This window comes from Cryptomeria japonica, chromosome 6, assembly GCF_030272615.1.
Source record: "Cryptomeria japonica chromosome 6, Sugi_1.0, whole genome shotgun sequence".
In the NCBI taxonomy this organism is placed as follows: Eukaryota; Viridiplantae; Streptophyta; class Pinopsida; order Cupressales; family Cupressaceae; genus Cryptomeria; species Cryptomeria japonica.
The window spans coordinates 657,973,359-657,994,310 of NC_081410.1; the positions used below are offsets into that span (position 1 = coordinate 657,973,359).

At 35.1% G+C, this 20,952-nt stretch overlaps 1 protein-coding gene across 3 annotated transcripts; it reads right to left on the reverse strand.

The window, feature by feature from the left end:
- Positions 1 to 2,508: 2,508 nt before the first annotated feature.
- LOC131033194 (probable beta-D-xylosidase 7) lies at positions 2,509 to 16,215 on the reverse strand. 3 transcript variants are annotated; one of them, XM_057964340.2, is made up of 7 exons: positions 15,741 to 16,215; positions 10,586 to 10,900; positions 10,214 to 10,383; positions 9,922 to 10,019; positions 8,813 to 9,163; positions 8,025 to 8,441; positions 2,509 to 3,306 (listed from the first exon to the last, which is right to left on the reverse strand). In XM_057964340.2, exons 1-7 carry the CDS (start codon positions 16,128 to 16,130, stop codon positions 2,702 to 2,704), a joined length of 2,346 nt encoding a protein of 781 aa, XP_057820323.2. In that variant the 5' UTR covers positions 16,131 to 16,215; the 3' UTR covers positions 2,509 to 2,701. The 3 variants fall into 3 exon arrangements, with proteins under 3 accessions (XP_057820323.2, XP_057820325.2, XP_057820324.2); XM_057964342.2 differs by lacking the exon at positions 15,741 to 16,215 and adding an exon at positions 15,279 to 15,672; XM_057964341.2 differs by lacking the exon at positions 15,741 to 16,215 and adding an exon at positions 12,041 to 12,933.
- Positions 16,216 to 20,952: the final 4,737 nt, after the last annotated feature.

Below are 20,952 nucleotides of genomic sequence, written 5' to 3' on the forward strand. Positions count from 1 at the left end.
TTGTCCCTAAATATGCCACGACTGTTATAAATAACAGTGAAACAATATTAAATCTTGTTGTGACCTCTTGGGTGGTTTGTACATGTTGAGAAGTCCTTGTCCTTGTGGGTATCTACTACATGTTGTGAGTTGGGTATTATTGGAAATTGGAAGTCTTAATAGGGGATGGTCTTGGGTGAGTGGCTACAAAGGGTGTTGGTGGTGTTTGGGAGTTGGGATTGGGATTTAGACATGTTGGTGTGTCCTATTTGAATGTATGTCAATGGTTGGATGAGGGTTGATGAGAAAGGGTGTACCTTTGGGGTATTGAAATTTTATGAGTATTTCATAGCCTTGTGAGGGATTTTGTGAGTTAGTGAAGGGTTGACACCTACTTGAATAGGTGAGTTGGGAGAAAGATCTCCCAAGCTGGTTGAGTTTGTGGATGCTCTGCATCACCACGACACATTGACATCCAAGGCCAAGGCTTAATCCATTTGGTATCATATTTTGTGTTATTTGTACTTTTTGTTTCCATAGACTAAAAATTTTCTATATATCATATTTTTTAGTTATTAAGCATTTTCAATTCATATCCATTATCTAGCATAGTTTAAAGTTCAATTTAAAGAATTTATTTTCCAATTCACTTGAGCAATAGTCATTTGAGGCAGTCGATGGCTTTTTGCTCTTTAAGACCTTGTTGTCTTGAAAATAGCAAATCTCCTCTACATTCATTTTTTGTAAACTTTATGGACTATGATAGATGCATAACTAGATCAATCTATAACCTTCCAATTATGAACAAACAACCCAAGAAAAGTGATCAATTGCACACTTGTTCAACTTCTATGAACCTATGATAGTCATCATTTGAAGCGTGTTTGGGATATTTTCCTTGTAATCCACTTTATAGCTTTTGATAAACACGATGAAGTAGGGAAAGATAATGATGTGAATAAAGCATTAAAATTTGTTATGAGGATTAGGCAAATCCAATTCAGAGTGAAACATTTGGAATATATATGCATGTGTATGTATGTATGTTCAACATACATACATTTGGAATATATATGCATGTGTATGGATGTATGTTCAACATAGATGGAAGAACATATTCAAAGTGGGAGATAGTTTGCCTTTCTTTGCATAAGGAAAGGCTCCAAAGATAAGAAAACAAAACAAAACTATTAAGGTATAGAACCTTCACATTTTGGAGGTAACTGATGAGAATCCATTTAAACTTGATCTTTTTTTAACAAAAAGATGTATTCAATTTTAAATTATATATATTTGCAACTTTGTGTGCTCCTTATGCTAGATGAAGATGAACAAGTGCTGCCATTTTTAAAGACTTGGGTGTGGAAGAAGGAACTATATTCTATGAAGATGTGGTAGAAAAAAAAATAAGGGAAACAAAAATAGAGTTCAATTGGACTCAAGGATCAAAAACTAAGCCAAGCCAAGTGGTACTCTAAGGAGAGAGCAAAAATCTTTTGTCCTTTGATATCTCATTTAGTTTGTGGGACTAAAATCCTTCCTAGGAAGATAAGTATGAACCCAAAGAATTTGGAAAATATATGTAGCAAGAAAACAAAAACAAAGAACAAGTTTTGAAAGCAAAAATGGTTGTATGTCAATATTACAAACTATATTTAACATAAACAACAATGTGAATGACCAAACGATACCACACATCTCAACCACAAAACAAATGAACTAATGTCCAAGATTGTATCCATATTAAACTCTACAAAAGCATCAATTCTTGTATTTTGATCTTCACTAAAGACCTTAAAAAATTCAACTATACATTATTAAATCCATAAATAAGGCTTGTATATACACATTCAATTCATTGAAAATTTATTGTATGTTATGTTCTTGTAGAAGATGACAAGATTGTCCACTTCCTATAATATACCTCTATAAATTAGTAAGAAAGTAATAAAACACACTACCACTACCAAAAACTCTCTCATATTGAGGATTTTTCAAAATAGAATCAACATATTGTGAGTTGTTTCATGTTTAGTCATGCTTGAAACACGATAATTCCTTCTCTTTACAATCTAAACTTTATATTCAAGTACTTAATTGTTTTCAAATTTCCAAAAATAGCATTTATTGATCACTTACCCCTCTTATCATTTACATTTCTTCTATCTTTAACTTTTTATATTCAAATCCAATTGATCACCTTTTAGTATATAATAAAGTCTAAATCATTAGAAAATATTTTGTTAGGTTTAGAATTTTAAGATAGTGATTTAGTTATTTATTTCACCTCCTAAGATTTCTATTGATTGTAAACAATTAACATAAGAATTTGCTTTCAATAAAAAATTTAAAACTATCTCTTATTGCTTTCAGCTCATCGATAAATAAATTATATAATTATTGAAGAATTCTTGCTTTTAAAATTCGATTTTAATACATTCCAAAAAATTTACTCTGAACTAATGTTTATCTTCCATTCCAGTTGGGCGAGGAGTTATGAGAAAGTTGAGGTCATTTTGTTCAACGCAATTTGATGAAAATTTTGAATTCATTCTTTGGACACAATTACCGGACATTTGCAGTCATAATTTAGGACATAAAATCTTAAATCAAGCCAATCAAGTAAAAACAATCTTCTCAGAGAAAATAGCATAAAAGTTCTTGCATCTCAGAGAAAATCTAAATGCCGCTCTATGTGTAATTCACTAAGTGCCATTATGGCCTAATCTCTTATGTTTACATAGTTGGGTATGATTGTAACTGGATATTGAACACCATCAGAAATCAAGAAATGTGAACCAAAGGCTAGCACTCTTCGCCCATTCTCCTCCACAGTGCCGAAATGCTCACATGGTTTAACAATGAACCTCACTTTGGCTTTATGGTTGGCTGGGATGTGAACATTTTTAAACCCAATTAGTTGCTTATGCGGAACTCCCTTATGAGTTGCAGGAGACTTTGAATACAAGAGCACTGAATGCCTTCCACTCATTGTACCATGGTTTTCTACAATTATGTGGGATCTGAACTTTAATCCCTCACAATGGGTATCCTCTACATGGATATGATGAATATTTTCTTTGTCAAGCGGTTGAGCTTGCTTAGCTTCTGTGACATTCACATAAATTTCCTTCATTGTTGAAGAAGAGAATTTGTGTGAGTATCTTGAGTAACTCAATCCGTGACCAAATTTAAACACGGTCTTTCCTCTATAAAATCTGTATGTCCGACCTGGATATCCGGTTTGATGATTAGGGCGCATGTTCATGTCTGTCATTGGTACCTTCACAAAATCCTGAGGGTACCATGTCATGGGTAATCTTCCACCTGCAAATGCAATATTCCGATTGTGTTTCATAAGAAATGCTTTCTGATTCTTTCTTAAAATAAACTTGTTAATCAACTTACAAGCAATCCTCATCAGCAAATGACATATATGCAAAACAAAAGTTAAAATGAAACTCAAAGGCAAGGTAAATAATTCCATTTGGGTGGAAAACCTTAATGGAATCCTTTTCAAACTTTCCTTGATGTGAGTATAATATTTGAAGTAAATAAAATCTTTCACACAGCTTTAATCAGCAAAATAAACTTAAGAAACTCAGGTTGTGAATCCCTTAGAACACACAGCATAGTTACTGGGAGATGCCGGCAGACAGGGATGGGCATTGGGAACACCAATCAAATTAGGGTACGCAAATGAATGAGGGCTATATTATATATAAATTCGTCATGAGAAATTGTAGGTACAGGGACGGGGATGTGGTCCAATTCTATAATGGAGTTTCCTGATAATTATGCTAAACTATTGCATGGCCGTACCAGATAGAGTCTGCTACTTCCAAGTTCCGAGCCAAATCTTGACTTGGAGTCACTCTTACTAACTATTCGACTAACATAATTTCTCTTCGCAGGGTGGAATTGCTTATTGTCTACTTTGTGAGGTTATCAGAATTTATTAGAAGTGGGTTAAGGATAAAGGCAAGAACTTTAGAAGATCCTCTCCTCTCAGCCATGGCATTGATACAGCAACATATAGAGGACAATACTTTTGACTGAGACACTCGATAAGAAACTGTACCAGGAAATGATTCAGAAAATAAATATAGAATTTAAGTAAAATGGATATTAGTGGATTTTTATTTTAACAACAATTGAAGGCTGTGTCCATGACTGCTGCATTACCGATAGTAGAAGCAATTTTCAAGTATTATAGGCACGATGATGTAACTGGTCATTTAATGACTTGTGTCCACCTCCTGTCGGTTTTAGGCATTTAGGTATTTTAACATTTACTGTATTTGCCATTTATTGAATTTGTAACCGTTATAGTGGGTTAGTGAATTTATTGAATTTGTAACCGTTATAGTGGGTTAGTGAAGGTTTCCCTTTTTGGTGTGGAATTTTTGTTTATTAGGGGGCTACATTGCAGGTAAGAAAGAGATATTCGGGGACTGGGCGGGGATAGTTATTTTGGAGGTGAATATGCTTTTGTATTCAAATTCAATTTTTCGGCTGCTATCTTTTCTGTAATCTGCATTTATTTCTTTGTCCATTGGGTGTTAACTGGGTAGAGAGCAGAGAATACTCGTAGTATTTGCATTAGCTGCTATGCTGTGTTTTTTTAGTTCTGTTTAAATCCATTATTAGTGAAAGCATTGAACTTGTATCAATAGAGGTGGTCTGCATCAGAATTGGTATCAGAGCATTCAAAGATGCTGGGAGTACAAAATTCATGAGATGAGTTCTCAATAGCTTAAGGAAAGTTGTGGCTATGGCTATGGCTGCAGAGGTGGAATAATTTCAAAGATGTGAAAAAGCGAATAACTAAGTTGGAAGGAGAAATAAGACAAAGGGAAAAACAGAAGCAAACAAAAGACAAGTAAAGGAAACTACAAAAATTGGAGTCTGAGTTGAAAGAATTATGGTGGATGTTGGAGCAATATGAAACAAGTAATAACAGGAAAACAATGAAAAAAGAAAGTTGATACAAAGGCATTCAAGGGTTGAGCGAATGTACAGAGATTGGTGGGAATTAATATTCATCTGTTGAGAGAAAGCTATTTTTAGAGAGGAAAGTCATGGAGTCTAAGAATATAAGCCAAAGGACAAAATTGGTGGAACAAGGAAAGATTAAATCCCTTGAGGAGGTGGCAAAAATACTAGTGCATAAAAGACCTTTAAATATGCTCTTCAAAAGAGTTTGAGAGAGAAGAGATAAATGAATGGGATTGAAATGTTGAGCTATGTTACCAGGGAAGAGTATTTATAATCACCTCAAAGAAGAGAAGATTTAGAAGACTGCAATGAAGACAAATGCAGCTTAGAAGACTGGAATGAAGTCAAATGCAGCCTATCATCAAAATTGGTCCAAGATGTTGCAACTTTGCAAGTAGTCCACATTAGATATGAAACAGCAATAGAGATGGAGGTCTATGGGGGGGCCATAGTTGAAATCATATTGGTTTTAGAGAACACAACAGAGAAGCAGCTGGTGTGATGGTTTGAAAATACTATAATTGATGAAAAGAGAGAAGACCGTCTCTTTTATGAAGAAAGAGAATGATTGAGAAAAGAGAACCAAAGCTTTACAGACATCAGATAGAGCTAGAAAACAAAGACCTCTTCATAAAAGAAGATAAAGCTACAGAAAATGATGGCAGCAGCAGTGGAGCAGTTAAAGTTTTCCTTTCAAAAAGCAAAACAATAGATGAGAAAATCATAAACGATTTTCAGCGGAGGACAAGTAGGAGTGGGTCTAAGCCCACAAGAAGCTGGGAAAATAGGAATAGAGCAATTTGGCTGAGGAGGAAGGCCCATGGTCCAACAAGTAGTTGGGAAGCAGATGAAAAAATGAAAATTTGCAGAGTTATCTAACTTGGTGGAAGGGCAGGCCATAGCACTTGGGTTCTTGAGTTCTTTGAACTATGAGGTTCAAAATCTTGAAAAGATGAGGAGAAATGTAACTAACCATTTAATGCTTTATGTCCCACTTCTTGTCAATGTTAAGCATTTAGGTGTTTTAAAGAAATGTTTGTTGTATCTGCCATAGTGAATTTGTAACTGCTATTGTATTCAAGTTCAAGAATAAAAGGATTTTTTTTCTGCTGCTATCTTTTCTGTATACTGCATTTACTTCTTTGTCCAGTGCAAGTTACCAGATTATAGGGTAGAAAATACTTAAAGAGTATTTGCATTAGTTGCTACACTGTTTTTGTTGTTGCTGTTGTGTTTAGATCCATTATCCGTGAGAGCAGAGTATTGAACTTGTAGCAATAGAGGTGGTCTGCCTCAGACAACTCCTTCAGACCTAAAACATAATTTTGTGGTGAATTAAAGTTTTTAAAAAAAATTTGTGCAGTCAATTAAAGACAGTTTTAACCACAATTCAAATTAGCGACAAGTTCTAAATGTTTTAATGAAGTGATACTTGAGCTCTTTGAACTAGGAGGTTCAAAATTTTGAAAAGATGGGGAGGATAATGTAACCAACCAATTAATAATATATGTCCTACTTCCTGTCAATTTTAGGTATTTAGGTGTTTTAGAGAAATGTTTGTTGCATCTGCCATTTAGTGAATTTGAAACTACTATTGTATTCAAGTTCAAGAATAGAAGGATTTTTTTTGTTCTGCTGCTATCTTTTTGTTAGGATTAAAGTGCCATCCACCTTGTAAATTCTTTGTCATATTGCATGGTTCCAACATCCTTGGAAAGTGTCCCAAGGTGCATTGGAAAAATAATTTGTAATGTTTTATTAACATGTTTGTAATACATTCAGGGTTCCACTTGCAGAGGTTGGGTGCCTAGATTGGAGGGAAAGTTTTTGGAGCCAAAAACCTGTGTCCTTACACATACCCAGGAGGAAAATCAAAGGGTGGGATGTTCGGGATAAAGAGTCATCTTTGGGTGCCAAGTTTGGTGTATAAGAACTCTTTACAACTCTATAAATTCAGCTCCTTGAATGTGGAAAATGTGTGGAACAGTAGAGTATAGAGTTATACTGCAGGTACAAGTAACAACAACTAAAGAAGGAACAAGTTGGAGCACAAAGAGGTTGTTCACAGGTACACAAGTGCTGCCATATTAGAGGCAAAAAGAAGAATGGAAATGTGTGACAAATTGTAATCTTGTTTTAAAGATAATACATACTTGGCCTATCTTCTTTGTGGATATTTTTTTCAGCAGTAATTTCTCCACATAAATCATGTGTCATGTGATGCTTTTTATTTGCTGATTTGTGTCTCTTTGTTCCTATCTTATGGTGATGTTATCTTTTATTCATTGTTGTTGTAAGTTCACTTAAGGCGGTTTTGTTAAGCATCCTATATTGGCTGATTTTTAGCATCATAAAGAAGATGGATCTAATCATGGTAATTTCACATTAAGGTTATTTAATTTCAGATTTGCGTACAAATTTCAGATTTTAATATTGTAGTAGTCCAAGCCGTCCAAGCCTAGTATCTCACCAATTGATGCCATAAATTGAGAACAGATATTTAAGGTTAATTCTTTGGAAAGAGATTAGAAATTTTCCAACACTTTTCTGTATAGTGCATTTACTTCTTAGTGCATAGCAAGTTACCAGATTATAGGGCAGAGAATACTTGGAGTATTCGCATTAGTTGCTACACTGTTTTTGATATTGTTGTGTTTAGATCCATTATCAGTGAGAGCAAAGTATTGAACTTGTAGCTATAGAGGTGTTCTTCCTCACACAACTCCTTCAGTCCTAAAATATAATTTTGAGGTGAATTAATCTTTTTTAAATTTCCTTGTGCAGTCAATTAAAGACAGCTTTAATCACAATTTAAATTAATGACAAGTTTTAAACGTTTTCTAATTTTATCAGTAGCTTTATTAGACCTTGTAATCTTTATAAGGAGAAAATTGTTCCTGATTTTGCTCCCTAACAAGTTATAAGTTACCCTCACCTCTAAAAGCAGAGGTTAAAACATCATCTATCGCAAGATTTAAAAGAAAAAGAAAAATGACAGCAAAATAGAACAGCAGGAAAGGGCACATGGATTGTAGGGAATGGAATACCTGGATTGTAATCACCAAATATAATCTCTGCAAGGGCTTGGCCTCCAGCTTCACCAGGATACCCTGCCCAAATGATACTGGAAATGCTAGAGTCATTAACTGCAAAAGATACATCTACTGGACCACCACAGAGGATCACAAGCACCACAGGTCTTTTAGCTGCACGGGAGACTTCAGAAACTAACTTCTGCTGTTCACCTGGTAGATTCAAATTGATTCGATCATGTTCCTCCCTTTCTTGGGTTAGGTCTAATCCAACAACTAAAACTACTTCATCTGCTTCCTTTGCCATTCCTATGGCTTGATTGAACATAGTATCAGATAAGCAAGCCACATTCTCACATCCTGGTGCATACAAAGTGTTCTTGACATATTTCTGCAGGCCTTGAAGTGGTGTTATGGTCCTACAAGGGATCCCTGGATATTCATATGCAGGGAAGATTTTTGAATGAGTACGATACCCTGCTTTATCTTCATATAAACTTAATTTCCAAGCATCACAAATACATAGTAAATTAGATCTAATTAGTTTATAAACTAAATTATCCTCAGAAATGCATTACTTTATGAAGCATTTGTAGGGTATACCAACACTTCACTAGAACTAGTACTTGAACAGAGGCCACAAAGAAACCTTGAATCTGGTTAACCAAATGAAAACTGTTTGGTGCACCAGATTCAATTTCATTATTGTCCTTCAAGTCTTGGTCCCTGTTCATGTAATTGGGGAGTGCCTCTACTTGTCAGATTAATAAAAACTTATCTAAGAAATCAAAGTAGAAGCCAACCATGGTAATTCCCAAGCAGAATAGTTGCATTGTTGGCATTGGGCCCGATGACAGCTAAAGACTTGGTTTGCGTTTTTGATAGAGGCAAATGTTTTCTACTGTTCTTGAGAAGTACTATCCCCTGCCTTGCAGCACCCAATGCAATTTCTTGATGTTCAGCTGAACACACTTCATCTGTCTTCAGTGTACCATACAGTTGTTGGCTAGGATCACCAGAGAAAAGCCCCAGACGCATGCGTACAGAGAACAAGTTGTAAAGAGCTCTGTCGACATCTGATTCATTCAGCTTTGCTTTCTGGATCGCTGATATTGTGTATCTTTGCAAATAATCTCCACAGTTTAGATCCATTCCTGACAAACAACAATGTAGATACTATTATCAATTCGGCAAACACAACCTAATCTTAGCTGACATTTAGAATCCTTTTCCACCTTCTCTTTGACATTAGGGCACTACTGCACTCTTGTAACCTCAAAGGTTCCACCAGCAGCTTCTCTTAAAATTTCAGCAAATGATGAACATGATCATAGTTACATCAGTTGAAAATAATAAAATATCACATGATACAAGCGTTTATCTAAAAATACACCTAGCATTATCCAAGATGAATGGACTGAACTATAATAAACTCTACCACCATTGATGTTTAGAAAATACAATGGCATTGGGTGTTCCATCCCTTACATTTCTTCCTCTTAGTCTTCATATTAGCTTTTAGATTTATAGCCCTTACTCTTCTAATAGCACTTCCTTTAGAAAACCTAAAAATAAAGAACACCTCTAAGGCTGCCTGATTAGACCAAATACATACATAGTTCTTTATCTTTGTCCATAATTAAATTCTCATTAGACCATAAAGACAAATCTCCTTTACTCTTCATACAAAATATGAATCTCGTCATAAAGGCGCCAATTCTAAGATACAATTAGACTAAGATTAGGCAAGGTGATTATGCATCACCATATGACCAATATATATTCCCAAGACTCTGGAAACATTGGTATATCACTGTGAGAGAAAATGCTACTGACAAAAGTGTGGTATAATTAGTGGAAGTTAGAACATACATCTTTAAAGAGTACATGACTTTGAATAAATTCTGCTTACCTGCTTTTAGAACATCTGCTACCGCATCTTCTGCAGTTGATGCATAATGATGATCGGTCTTTATGATTGAAACAGCATCACAGTCCGAGGTGATGTAGCTGGAAAACACAATGAAAGCATAATAAGTTAAGACACAGAAATTCTATGGAAGTCCATGAATGACTAAAATAGGTCAATGGGGCTCTAAAGTACTGCAATTAAAATACCTAATTAAGAGTGCTGAAAGGAACTCTAAGTAAAGAATCAATCTTCACAAACCAAGCAATGGGTTAATATTAATGTAATTGGTTACCCTTGAAATCCCCAGTCATGTCTTGCAGTGTTGGTAAGAAGGTCATAATCAGCACAAGGAGGGACTCCATTAACTCTGTTATAGGAGCACATGATACCACTTGCGTGCCCTTGCTCCACACAACTCTTGAATGGTGGTTGATACGTATCCAACAAGTCTTGTTTAGTCACCTGATGATAGCCAATAGAAAACACTGAAATCAAATCAAATGGAACCTTTATTATGCGAAAAGTTTGTGACAAGTATTGCAGTGTGCATTTAGATTCATTTACAATGAATATGCTTTAGTTGTTTAGTGAGCAAGCTCAACATGTGTAATACCATATGTATTATCAAAGCCTATAATAGAAGCAGGCAGTGAACCCTTCTTACCAAAGCATTGAAAGAATAACGAGTGGTGCCCTCCCAGCTATCTAAGTCATATGCTGTGAAATGCTTGCAGCAGGCAGAAGCTCTCAAATTCTGCTGAACTCTAGGTGATCCTCTTGTCTTATCAGAAAGCATATCACCTTGCAATCCACGCACATAGGCAACTGCATACTTGCTAGCCACGAGTGGATCTTCTCCAGGTGTTTCTTGACCTCGTCCCCATCTAGGATCCCTAAATATGTTTATGTTAGGTGCCCAGAAAGTCAGCCCAGATGCCTGCCCTGCATTATACATTGCCCTTGCCTCAATGCCAGTAGCCTGCACAGCCACAAGATTCTTTATCAAATCATAGCTCAAAGTTTGTCAAATATAAGGCGAATCTATGAGCTTTTATTTTTCACCTCCTGCTTACATGTCTGGCTTCACAACAATGTTACAGGATTTGATACCTGAACCTTCCCCAGATCAAAATATAATTTAAGTATGGGTTTTTTAATGATTGATCAGTTAGCAGTTTACAATACTATTTTCAATTTTCCTAACAGCTGGCGTGTTTTTCATATGTCATCTAATAGTATGGGCAATCTGGGGTTTCCAACACTACTATTATTGTACAGGTTTATCAAACTCCTTTTATTCTACACTTTAAAGGACAAGAACTACAAAATCAAGGGCATTTATAAACAAAATTAATAGCAGAAGATCCACCCTCCAGCAAGAAACTGCAGCACATCAAAGTTGATCCTTGATTTGCTCGTTGTACTCCTAAAATTTTACATTAAATACAATATTTGGCCTTGTGCTGCAATATGCATAGAGTATTTGATTGATAAAGTCATTAAATTGATTAAAATGCCACCTCATTGGTACTACAAACAATTAAATTTCTTAAATAATGTAGTAGAAGCAAGTCCAACCTTCGGCAATCCATATTAACTAGACAAAAAGAGTTTGAAATTGAGGAGAACAAACTTTCCATCCACATTTGAGGATAATCTATTGCCTATAGAATTCTGAACTCATAGCAAAGTACTTGTACATTTGAAATTGAGGAGAACAAACTTTTTATCCACATTTGAGGCTAATCTATTGCCTATAGAATTCTGAACTCATAGCAAAGTACTTGTACATTTGAGTCAACACAAAAGATAAAAATGGAGCTTTGTTACAAACGTTTTGAATACTTTATACTTAACAGTGGGAATAAGGCATGTTAGATGCATATTGGCACCAGACAGTGCAGAGCTAATCCTAAGGATGGGCAACAAAGGGAGGTTTCAAATGCAAATTTGCATGGAGATCTATTTCTTCAGGTTGCCCCAACAACAGTAACATCCCGGTTATGTAGGTTGTAATGTTAATGTATAACAGTGGATTCCAACAAAGAAACGAGGAAGGAGAAATTCTTAAGCAATAGAAAATCTAATACCTGGTATAAAAAGAAACTAAAAATCCAACCTGAGCAATGCGGTACCAGAGCCTGACATTGAAAGAAGCAGCAGTCGAAATGACTTGAGGAAAACTGGTGGCTGCAGGAACAGCACCATTGAATCGAATACCACCAAATGCAACCCCATGCAGAGCCTCCGACCACCATTCATATTTGGGTACTCCCAACCTTCCAATGCCATCCGCCGTATTACTCAGCTGCACTACTTTCTCCTCCAAACTTAACCGCGATATCAAATCCCTCACGCGCTCTCCAACTGCCTTGGAGCTGTTACAGAATGCGTAAGTTCGAGTAGCGGGACTTCTCAAATCACAAGAATATGGCGGCTCAATTCCATAAATCAACAACCCATTTGTTGCAAAATTGAACAGCAACAACCAGGCGATCCTCATTGTTGCCTAGAAAACAAAATGCACACAGAATCCACCTCTGCCGCCAAGCTCTCACTGTGACCTTGTTATCCTGTAAAACTGGCACGAGAGGAATGGGTGACCTTTGTCGGGTCGTGTAAAATCAGTACTAGTACAGTGCATTAAATGCACTGTCAGCACAAAAAGTAAACATGGGAAGTGGAGAGGACTGAAGAGCACGCCACGCCTTGCACCGACTCATTTGGCTGGCTTGGTACCTAATCATCATTTCATTTCATCCTAAAAACACCCATCATTTCAAGCTCGTGAATTCCCAAAAAACAGAAACATGTTCCCCCATACCTTCGAGAAATGCTAATTCTTTACTTAAAACAAACAAATCTTCAGGTTGAATCACTGCAACTTTAGCATTATGCTGTTCGATTTTCAATCCTGTCGATTAAACCAATCAAGTTTCACGTGAATTTTGTTACGACACTTTGGAGTTGCCTAAAGTGGATCATGCAACTCTTCCACGGGACGGTGTACATGCTCTCCGAGTTCTAGGCATTGAATCTACACCTTACACTCGGATGTTCACGTAGACAAAAATTCATGAATTTATTTTGTTTTGCGTTGGAAATATAAAAGCTTTAGTGGAAAGCACAAGGCCCGAAAACGTAGATTGCGTGTCTGGTAGAAACAGAATAATTGACGTTCACAAGAGCTGCATGGATAAAGGGGATGCTTGAAAATATAGTAATAATTATATTTTGCCATATGTTTGTAATGGCAATAATTACATTCTGCCAAATGTTTGTAATTGTAAAGGAAAATAAACTGTTCTAATCCTATATGAGATGCAACGTATTTTAAATTAATCAATAAATGATAGTTATGGGGTTATTTATATATTTAGAAGAGTAATTTTTTTTTTAAATTAATAAATGATAGTGATGGGGTTATTTATGTATTTAGAAAACTAAATTCTTCTTTAATTGTGAGGAAATCTATCACATGGGCTTCACTTTTAATGGAGTTTTGTTTATTTTGTTGTTATTTATTCTCTTTGAGGATTAATGATATATTAAAAATATTTTAGAGGCACGTGTTCTCCTAAAATAACCTCAAATGAGGATGAGATCAACTTATGGTTGTGTGAATGATTGAGAACAACACACTGTTCATTTATGTGCTCCAATGTAAGTGTCCCAAACATTTTCCTTTCATAGTTGTGAATGATATTCAAATGATCACTTTTTATGATCAATATAAATGCAATTGAATGACTTTAAATACAATGACATACCAATAAATCATGCAAATGTGGTTTGCTCATCTCTTGTTTCATGGCTCCTATTTCCACTATTGTAACTCCCACATTAGATTATACTCTGAAACAAGTTGAGCCTTCAAGTCCTCGACATGTTTTGTCAGTACATCTAGAATGGCCTTATCAATGACCATTTAGCTTTGTAGGGTAGCTAGCTCAATATTGACCTATAAAACAAATGCCCGGGAATTTACTAGTTGTGTCTTTCATTACACAACCCAAGTGTCATTGGCCTTAATATATTTTTTAGCTACAACAAACACTTGGTCTTCTACTACCTTGATCTTCAAGTAGACATCTTTGATCATTTGTTTGGCTACATCCTACTCCACACATTTCTTCTTAATTTTCTTATCAAATATGATTAGATAGGTTCCAACAACTGTTGCACCCTCAAATAATAATTATACTATGCCCTCAACTCTCTTATCCTTGATGGCGATGTTGGTTACTTCCATCTGATATTCATTGTCCTATATTTGACCTTTAGGCTTGTCCAAGGGGGGAGTGAAGTGTGTTAAGTGCATTGTGATACGTGAAGTCATGATTTGTCCCCACCCTCTTTGTGGTAGGAGCATCATCCTATTTTCTCTTTCTCTTCGCTTTCTTTTTTTGTGTGACAACTTGAACCTAGATCATTTGTTGATGGTATAAGGTGGGTCCCTTACAATTATCATGATACAAGGCAATTGAGTATCCCTTGAAGAAAATGTTGGCATGGATGGAGCTTGTTTTTATACAATAGTGGAAGAGGTGAATGTTTAGGAATCAAGGAGCTACACAACATTGGGGGTTAGGGTGGTAGAGAATCCAAGGCCTAAAGAGGTGGCAAGATAGGCATTTGAAAGGCAATTAGGCGGTAGCCTCCAACTAGTGGATATTGATTAGCTAGCATGGGATATTATAGATAGTAGAATTATGGAGGATACTAGAATATTAGGGGCGGTGAGATATATTGTTGTTGTAAAGGAGCCCATAACAAAGAGAATGGAATGGGAGGGGGAATTGTGCATACTAGGAAGAGGGCAAGGGAATGGAACTAGGTGGTAAGAAGGATATGATGTGGATTTTGTTAGGGTTTAGGCAGATCCGGAGCAAATACAAATTAACAATTATATGCAGATACAAATACAAAAGATGAAGAAAAATGCATAAAACAGATAACACAGAGATTTAGCATGGTTCACCCAAGATGGGCTACATCCATAGAACACAGTCGTCCAATCTTTTCTTATTATCCAATAAATCAGTACAACACCATTACCATTGCCCTTTTACATTCCAACCGCTTATAACAAGCAATTTTTAGGGCAACACTCAAAGTCGGTTATTTTTAAGGTTTTTTCAACAAAAAACGGCAAAAAAAAACCTCGATGGTTGCGCCCCTGAACCCCCGCTTTCTTGGGGGCTGCCACCGACGAAGATACATAACGAGTGTACAGTACTTGCATGATTAGTCATCACATATCAACAAATTTGTAAAGATGAAAAAAATATAACAATGTAGAATGAATAGGAGGTGGAATAGTAAAGTGTGATGGGGAGAGGGAGGGGAATACTTACAATGGGTGATTACTTTGTCAATTGCACTTGTTCTTTAGTTATCTTCATTTTCTTCTTTGCACTTGTTCTTTAGTTATCTTCATTTTCTTCTTTAGCATCCACCTCGTCTGTTTTTTTTCTTCCTCTACTCCTCTAGATCATCATTCCCACTTGTGAAATCTTGGAACAAGCTTTGCCTCACTCTGGATGGCCTTTTCGTAATGGTAAATTCTTCCACCACATATGTTGCAAGTGGTTTGGCTAAATGTCATTGTCAAGCATGAGTGGCTAGCTAAGATGGGCCTGTTAGGCTCCAAAACTGTGGGTCCATAATCCTATATCTCCTTCTTATCTTCAAGGCTAGGTTGTAATTTTAAGGTATACCAGTGGGTTCCACAGAGGGGAAAAAGCAAAGAGGAGGTCCGAGGCATTCTTCAGCAATACAAACTCAAATAGCTGTCAAAAAAAGATTGAAAACCCAACCTGAGCAATGCGGTACCAGAGGCTGAGATTGAAAGAAGCAGCAGTCAAAATGATTTGAGGAAAACTGGTGGCTGCACGAACAGTACCATTGAATCGAATGCCCCGTCCAGACTGTGCAACCCCATGCAGAGCCTCCGACCACCATTCATATTTGGGCACTCCCAACCTCCCAATGCCATCTGCCGTGCTACTCAGCTGCACAACTTTCTCCTCCAAACTTAACCGCGATACCAAATCCTTCACGCGCTCTCCAACCGCCTTGGAGCTGTTACAGAAGGCGTAAGTTCGAGTAGCAGCATTTCTCGAATCACAAGCATATGGCGGCTCAATGCCATTAATCAACAGCACATTTGTACCCACAATGAAGAGCAACAACCAGGCGATCCTCATTGTTGCCCAGAAAACAGAATGTAGACAGAATCAATGCTGTTTCTATTCCAGTACAAATCAAAACCTCTAACCAACCTTATTGCTAACTCTGAGTTTGTTATCCTGTAAAACAGGCAGGAGAGGATTGGGTGACCTTTGTCGGCTTGTGTACAGTGCATTTAATGCACTATCAAACATGGAAAGTGGACAGGATTTGAAGAGCACGCTCTCTGCCGACTCATTTCAAGATCATAATAGTGTTTTGGAATTAGGATTAAGCAGTCATAGCTAACTTCATGCATTTATAGATCCTAAACGGTACATCGCTTTGTATGCGACTTAATTGCTTATAGCTATTGAGACTTAATTGCTTATAGCTATTGATCTGGGTTTTGGGTAGTAACGATGCACGTTGTGGAATCAATTATGTGCACAAAGGTCAAAAAGTACACATTTCAAAGTGTCCCCCGATACCTAACTAAAGATGTTCCAATAACCGTCAACTCAAAATCGCTAGTACTTGTTGACAAATGTCTCGATAGTGGTGCACAAATGTTCCAATAGTGGTGCACAAATGGGCCAATTATGAACAAAAGCTGATCGGCTATTGGTACAAAACAAATTTATTAATGGTGTTTTCACTATGACAGTTATTGGGGGGTCAACATGACAATAAGATGACCGTTATTGGAACTATGTTATGTGCTGGTGATCTTTCCCTTGTATTATCAATTTATAGATTTTGATTTTAAACTAAAATAATGGAAGTTCTTAAAGTCCACACAATAGCATTCCTTACAATTTTTAAAATCTGTTTGACGAAATTTTAAGTATCCGTTCGGCAAAATTTTAAGTAGTGAAATCTTCATGCTCTCATTCCTATTGTTGTTAAACTGTGATGAAATTTTTTTTGTGTTTTAAAGATCTATGAGGTTTTTTGGAGTGCCATTTTATATGAAGATTAGCCCGTACCTATTATACCTAGTGAAAATTTGTATAAAACTTTGAGAATCTGACACTCAATAATAATAGGTAACTCATGAAAATTTGTATAAAGCTTTGAGAATCTAACACTCAATAATAATAGGTGCCTAGTGAAAATTTGTATAAAGCTTTGGGAATCTTACATTCAATAATTGAAAAATAAACACAATTTAAAAAAATAAAAAATAATAGAAAGTTGAATCTATTTTATAAAGTATATTAAAAATTCTTAATGCCAAAATTTTAATTGAAAGTTACAAATAAAATTAAACCTATTAAAAAACATAAAAAATGAATCCTTAATTCTTTTAAAATTTAAAATTTATAAAAAATAAACATATATTTATGTTTGTAAAAAAAATTTATTTTAATGATAATTATAAAATATGACCCAACCCCCACGGGTAGTGGAGTTGGCTTGGGCCATGGGTTTGCTCCCCATTGGTTTTGGGTTTGACTCTGATACCTCTAACACAACAAAAAAATTTATTATAAAATATGACCCAATCATTAGTACTAAAAATATTTATTATAAATTAAAAATATTATATATTCATCAATCTTTTAATTGTATTGTATAAATTTTTTTAAAAATTATTATAAATTGAAGTCTACTTCAACTAAAATATTTAAAATAATAAAAATAAATTATATAAAAAATTAAAAAGTTTAAATTTTAATTTTTATGTTAAAAATTATAAGTAAAATCAAATTATAGAAAGTGAACAATAAAATGCAATCTATTGAAAATAAATATTTGCATAATGCAATTTTATCTCAATATTTTTATATTTTAAAAATCTTACAAAATGTAAGTTAAAATGAAAGTAAACAAAGATAAGGATTGAGACGAGACATAACACTATTTGTGTCACTTATCAATATATTATTATGTTTGATACATTCTATTAAAATGGATACAAAACTAAATAAAAATTTCATGATTACAAATATATGCACATCTTAATTATTAGATATGCTTTTTTTTATTTTAATAAAAAACGAACCTCTTCTTATGAAATTTTCTCTAAAATGTAATGCTATAAATACACCCTTCTCTATCATTAATGAAGATTTTTGTTTTCATATGTACAATTTTTTTTTGTTGGCCAACATTACAAATTATATTTTTAATTATATCTTTTTAAGTATATTCTTAGTTTTTATACAAATACTATGAACATTTTGATAGTAACTATTCTTAGTGATCACAAATATTAATAAAATAAATGAATATATTTTTTAACACCACCATTGTCAATGATACTCCATTATTATTAATATAAAAGAAACAAATAAGTTTCTTCCACATACTTTGTAGAACTGTACAATATGTGGATCCAAATTCACTTACATACACAACACTTCAAAAGAAGACATTTTCAAATATTTAGTCAATAGGCTCTAAGTGGGGGCTTTTTAGCTCGAAAGGACCATTTTACTACCGAAAATTTGTCAGCCTCCTTGCTTGGGTGCCTCTTCCTGATTGGCAAGCAGTTGAGACATAGGAGCCTAACTACATCGTAGGTATGTTGACACATTTAAGGGTGACGTGGTTATTTTTGGGGAGAGAAAATTTATGCACCACCATGAAGACAAACCATTGGCAGACCAGATAAATAGAGAACCTTGGGCCAAGGGTGGTGAAAGGTGATCTCCTGAGAAAGTGATTAGGGTGAACTACTAGACAGGCAAACATGGACACTCCTGCAGATTGTGAGGTATGTTTGCTTTAAACCATATCATGTGAACTTGTAGGTTGTTGGGTTTCTTTTCATTTTTTTTTTGTAGTGTTCTTGCTTCCTCTATTTTGGCATTATGTGTTGGGTCTATTTGAATTCTACTATTTCAAATCCATGCCCTAAAACACATGCTTCCATCCTATGATAAGTGAAGTCTACTAAAATTTGTATAAATTGGGTGGTCATAAATTGCCCAAATTAATGCTTAGATAACTTCCAATCAAAAAAAGCTAAGAGCTTACCCATCACGAGACTATATGCCACAACATAATTTTCCTTGAAGGAATTGAAGACCTCCCCACCTCCCCCACCCTCGATCTCTATTGTTTTCGACATTGAAGTGTATAAACAAAACATATTTACCAATACCCTCCATTTTTTAGGGATGATGGTATAATAGCACATATTCTAAAGGAAAACCTAAACCCTAGAACCTGAAAATGTTTACGCAGTCCCCAAACTAACTCTGATTATCTTTTGAGTCAATACCTTGTCATTCCTCGTGAGTTTGCCAAATCTTGTTTCCATATTCACAAACATCGTTCTTTCAATCTCTAATCATTGCTCCTACACTAACAATTGAAAGAGATTTCTAATGTGTTAAAGAGGAGGTGAAGAGAAGAGCTTGAAAGAAGACATATGAAATTGGTCTTTTTGTTGCCTTGGAGCATGCCATCAAGCATTGTGTCTACTTCAAGACCAAAAAGTAAAAAGTCATAGTTATACCCTAGCATGCACCTCTCTAAATGATGTCCCTACTTGTCTTAAACCCAAAGAATGATCCTTAACTTGGAGTGCACCTGGTTGTAATGTGTCCATTTTTTTTACACTAAAGATAAACAATGTCTTTCATTGCACAAATTAACGGTAGATTGTGAAAAAGTTAAAATGTGATTGCTCACTATTGAAGTCCTCTTCTTGAGTTTATTGTAGGCCATTAATGGTTTGGTCATCATCACAAAAAATAAGATTAAGTGATTTTCAAATGCTTTGATCTGATTTTCAATCATCAAAATAATGCATTTCTTTCTCAAACGTTCTAGGGTTTCTACAAGCTCTAGATGCTAGATTTTGGGCAACATTTAGGGGTTCAAGCTATGTTGTTTTAGAAATGTGAATTTCAAGAGACATGTTTCAAGGATGGCAATCTGGAGGGCCATTTTGAGGGGGATGGTGGTAAAAAAAATTAAATGTGTAGGAAAAGTCACTTAAATTTTTACAAATTTAGCTATACATGATATCTAAGCATAAGTTTAGATGTTCATAATTCATATAATCTATCAAAATAAATAGCAGAATGTATGTTCATTGATACAATTATAGCAATAATAAATAAAAAAACCGATTTGAATGCTTCATTGTTCACTGGCAAAAATGAAAATGCACAACTAAGCCTCATCTAGCTACCAATGTCAGAAAAGGCCTTTAAGTTATCATGTATATCAAGTTGTGACTCATCCACTAGAATCCCAATTGTCTCCCCATCAATCTATCTAGCATATTCAACATCAACATCACATGCAACTAAGTCTGATACAAACTCCTTGGGTTTAAGTTATTCCAAATTTCTTTTGGGAACTACTCTTTCCTTAAGTGAACCACTTCTATGCTCATTTGCATGTATTTTATATTTAGCTTCTAGCTACTTTTTGACTTGCATGTCTATGCCCTCCTAGTAGGAGCCGTTGCAACTGAATATAAATTAAAAAATTATGTTTAGTTGTATTTTTGTGAACTGAGAGTTCTAAAATGTTTAATCTAGGAATCTACCAAATCTATAATTATGTCCACTTCATTTTTTGAGAGAAAAATTTCCTTAACGATTTCAATATTCATTAGGAAATATTTGTATATGTATATGGTGAAAATGGATAACAATAATAACAATATTGAAAGGCTAAATGAATTCAACCACAAAACGCTAGCCTAACAATCAACAAAGATCCACCATAACATATGAAGATTACCTAAGACAATGCAAATCACATGAAATCACAAAGATTATACCATCACATGTCCAATAGGGTTTTGATCTCCATTCTTCCTATCTCCATTGATCTTGCTTGATATATTTGCTCTTAGATTTTACATGCACAAGAGCTCAACAAAGAACGGAA

Coding starts and splice junctions, on each gene's coding strand:
- LOC131033194 (XM_057964340.2), bottom strand. CDS start 16,130: ATGAGGATCGCCTGGTTGTTGCTCTTCATTGTGGGTACAAATGTGCTG. Junction 10,384..10,585: donor GTTATTCTTTCAATGCTTTG/GTAAGAAGGGTT, acceptor GGCTATCATCAG/GTGACTAAACAAGACTTGTT. Junction 8,442..8,812: donor TCTGCTTGGGAATTACCATG/GTTGGCTTCTAC, acceptor ATGAATATCCAG/GGATCCCTTGTAGGACCATA.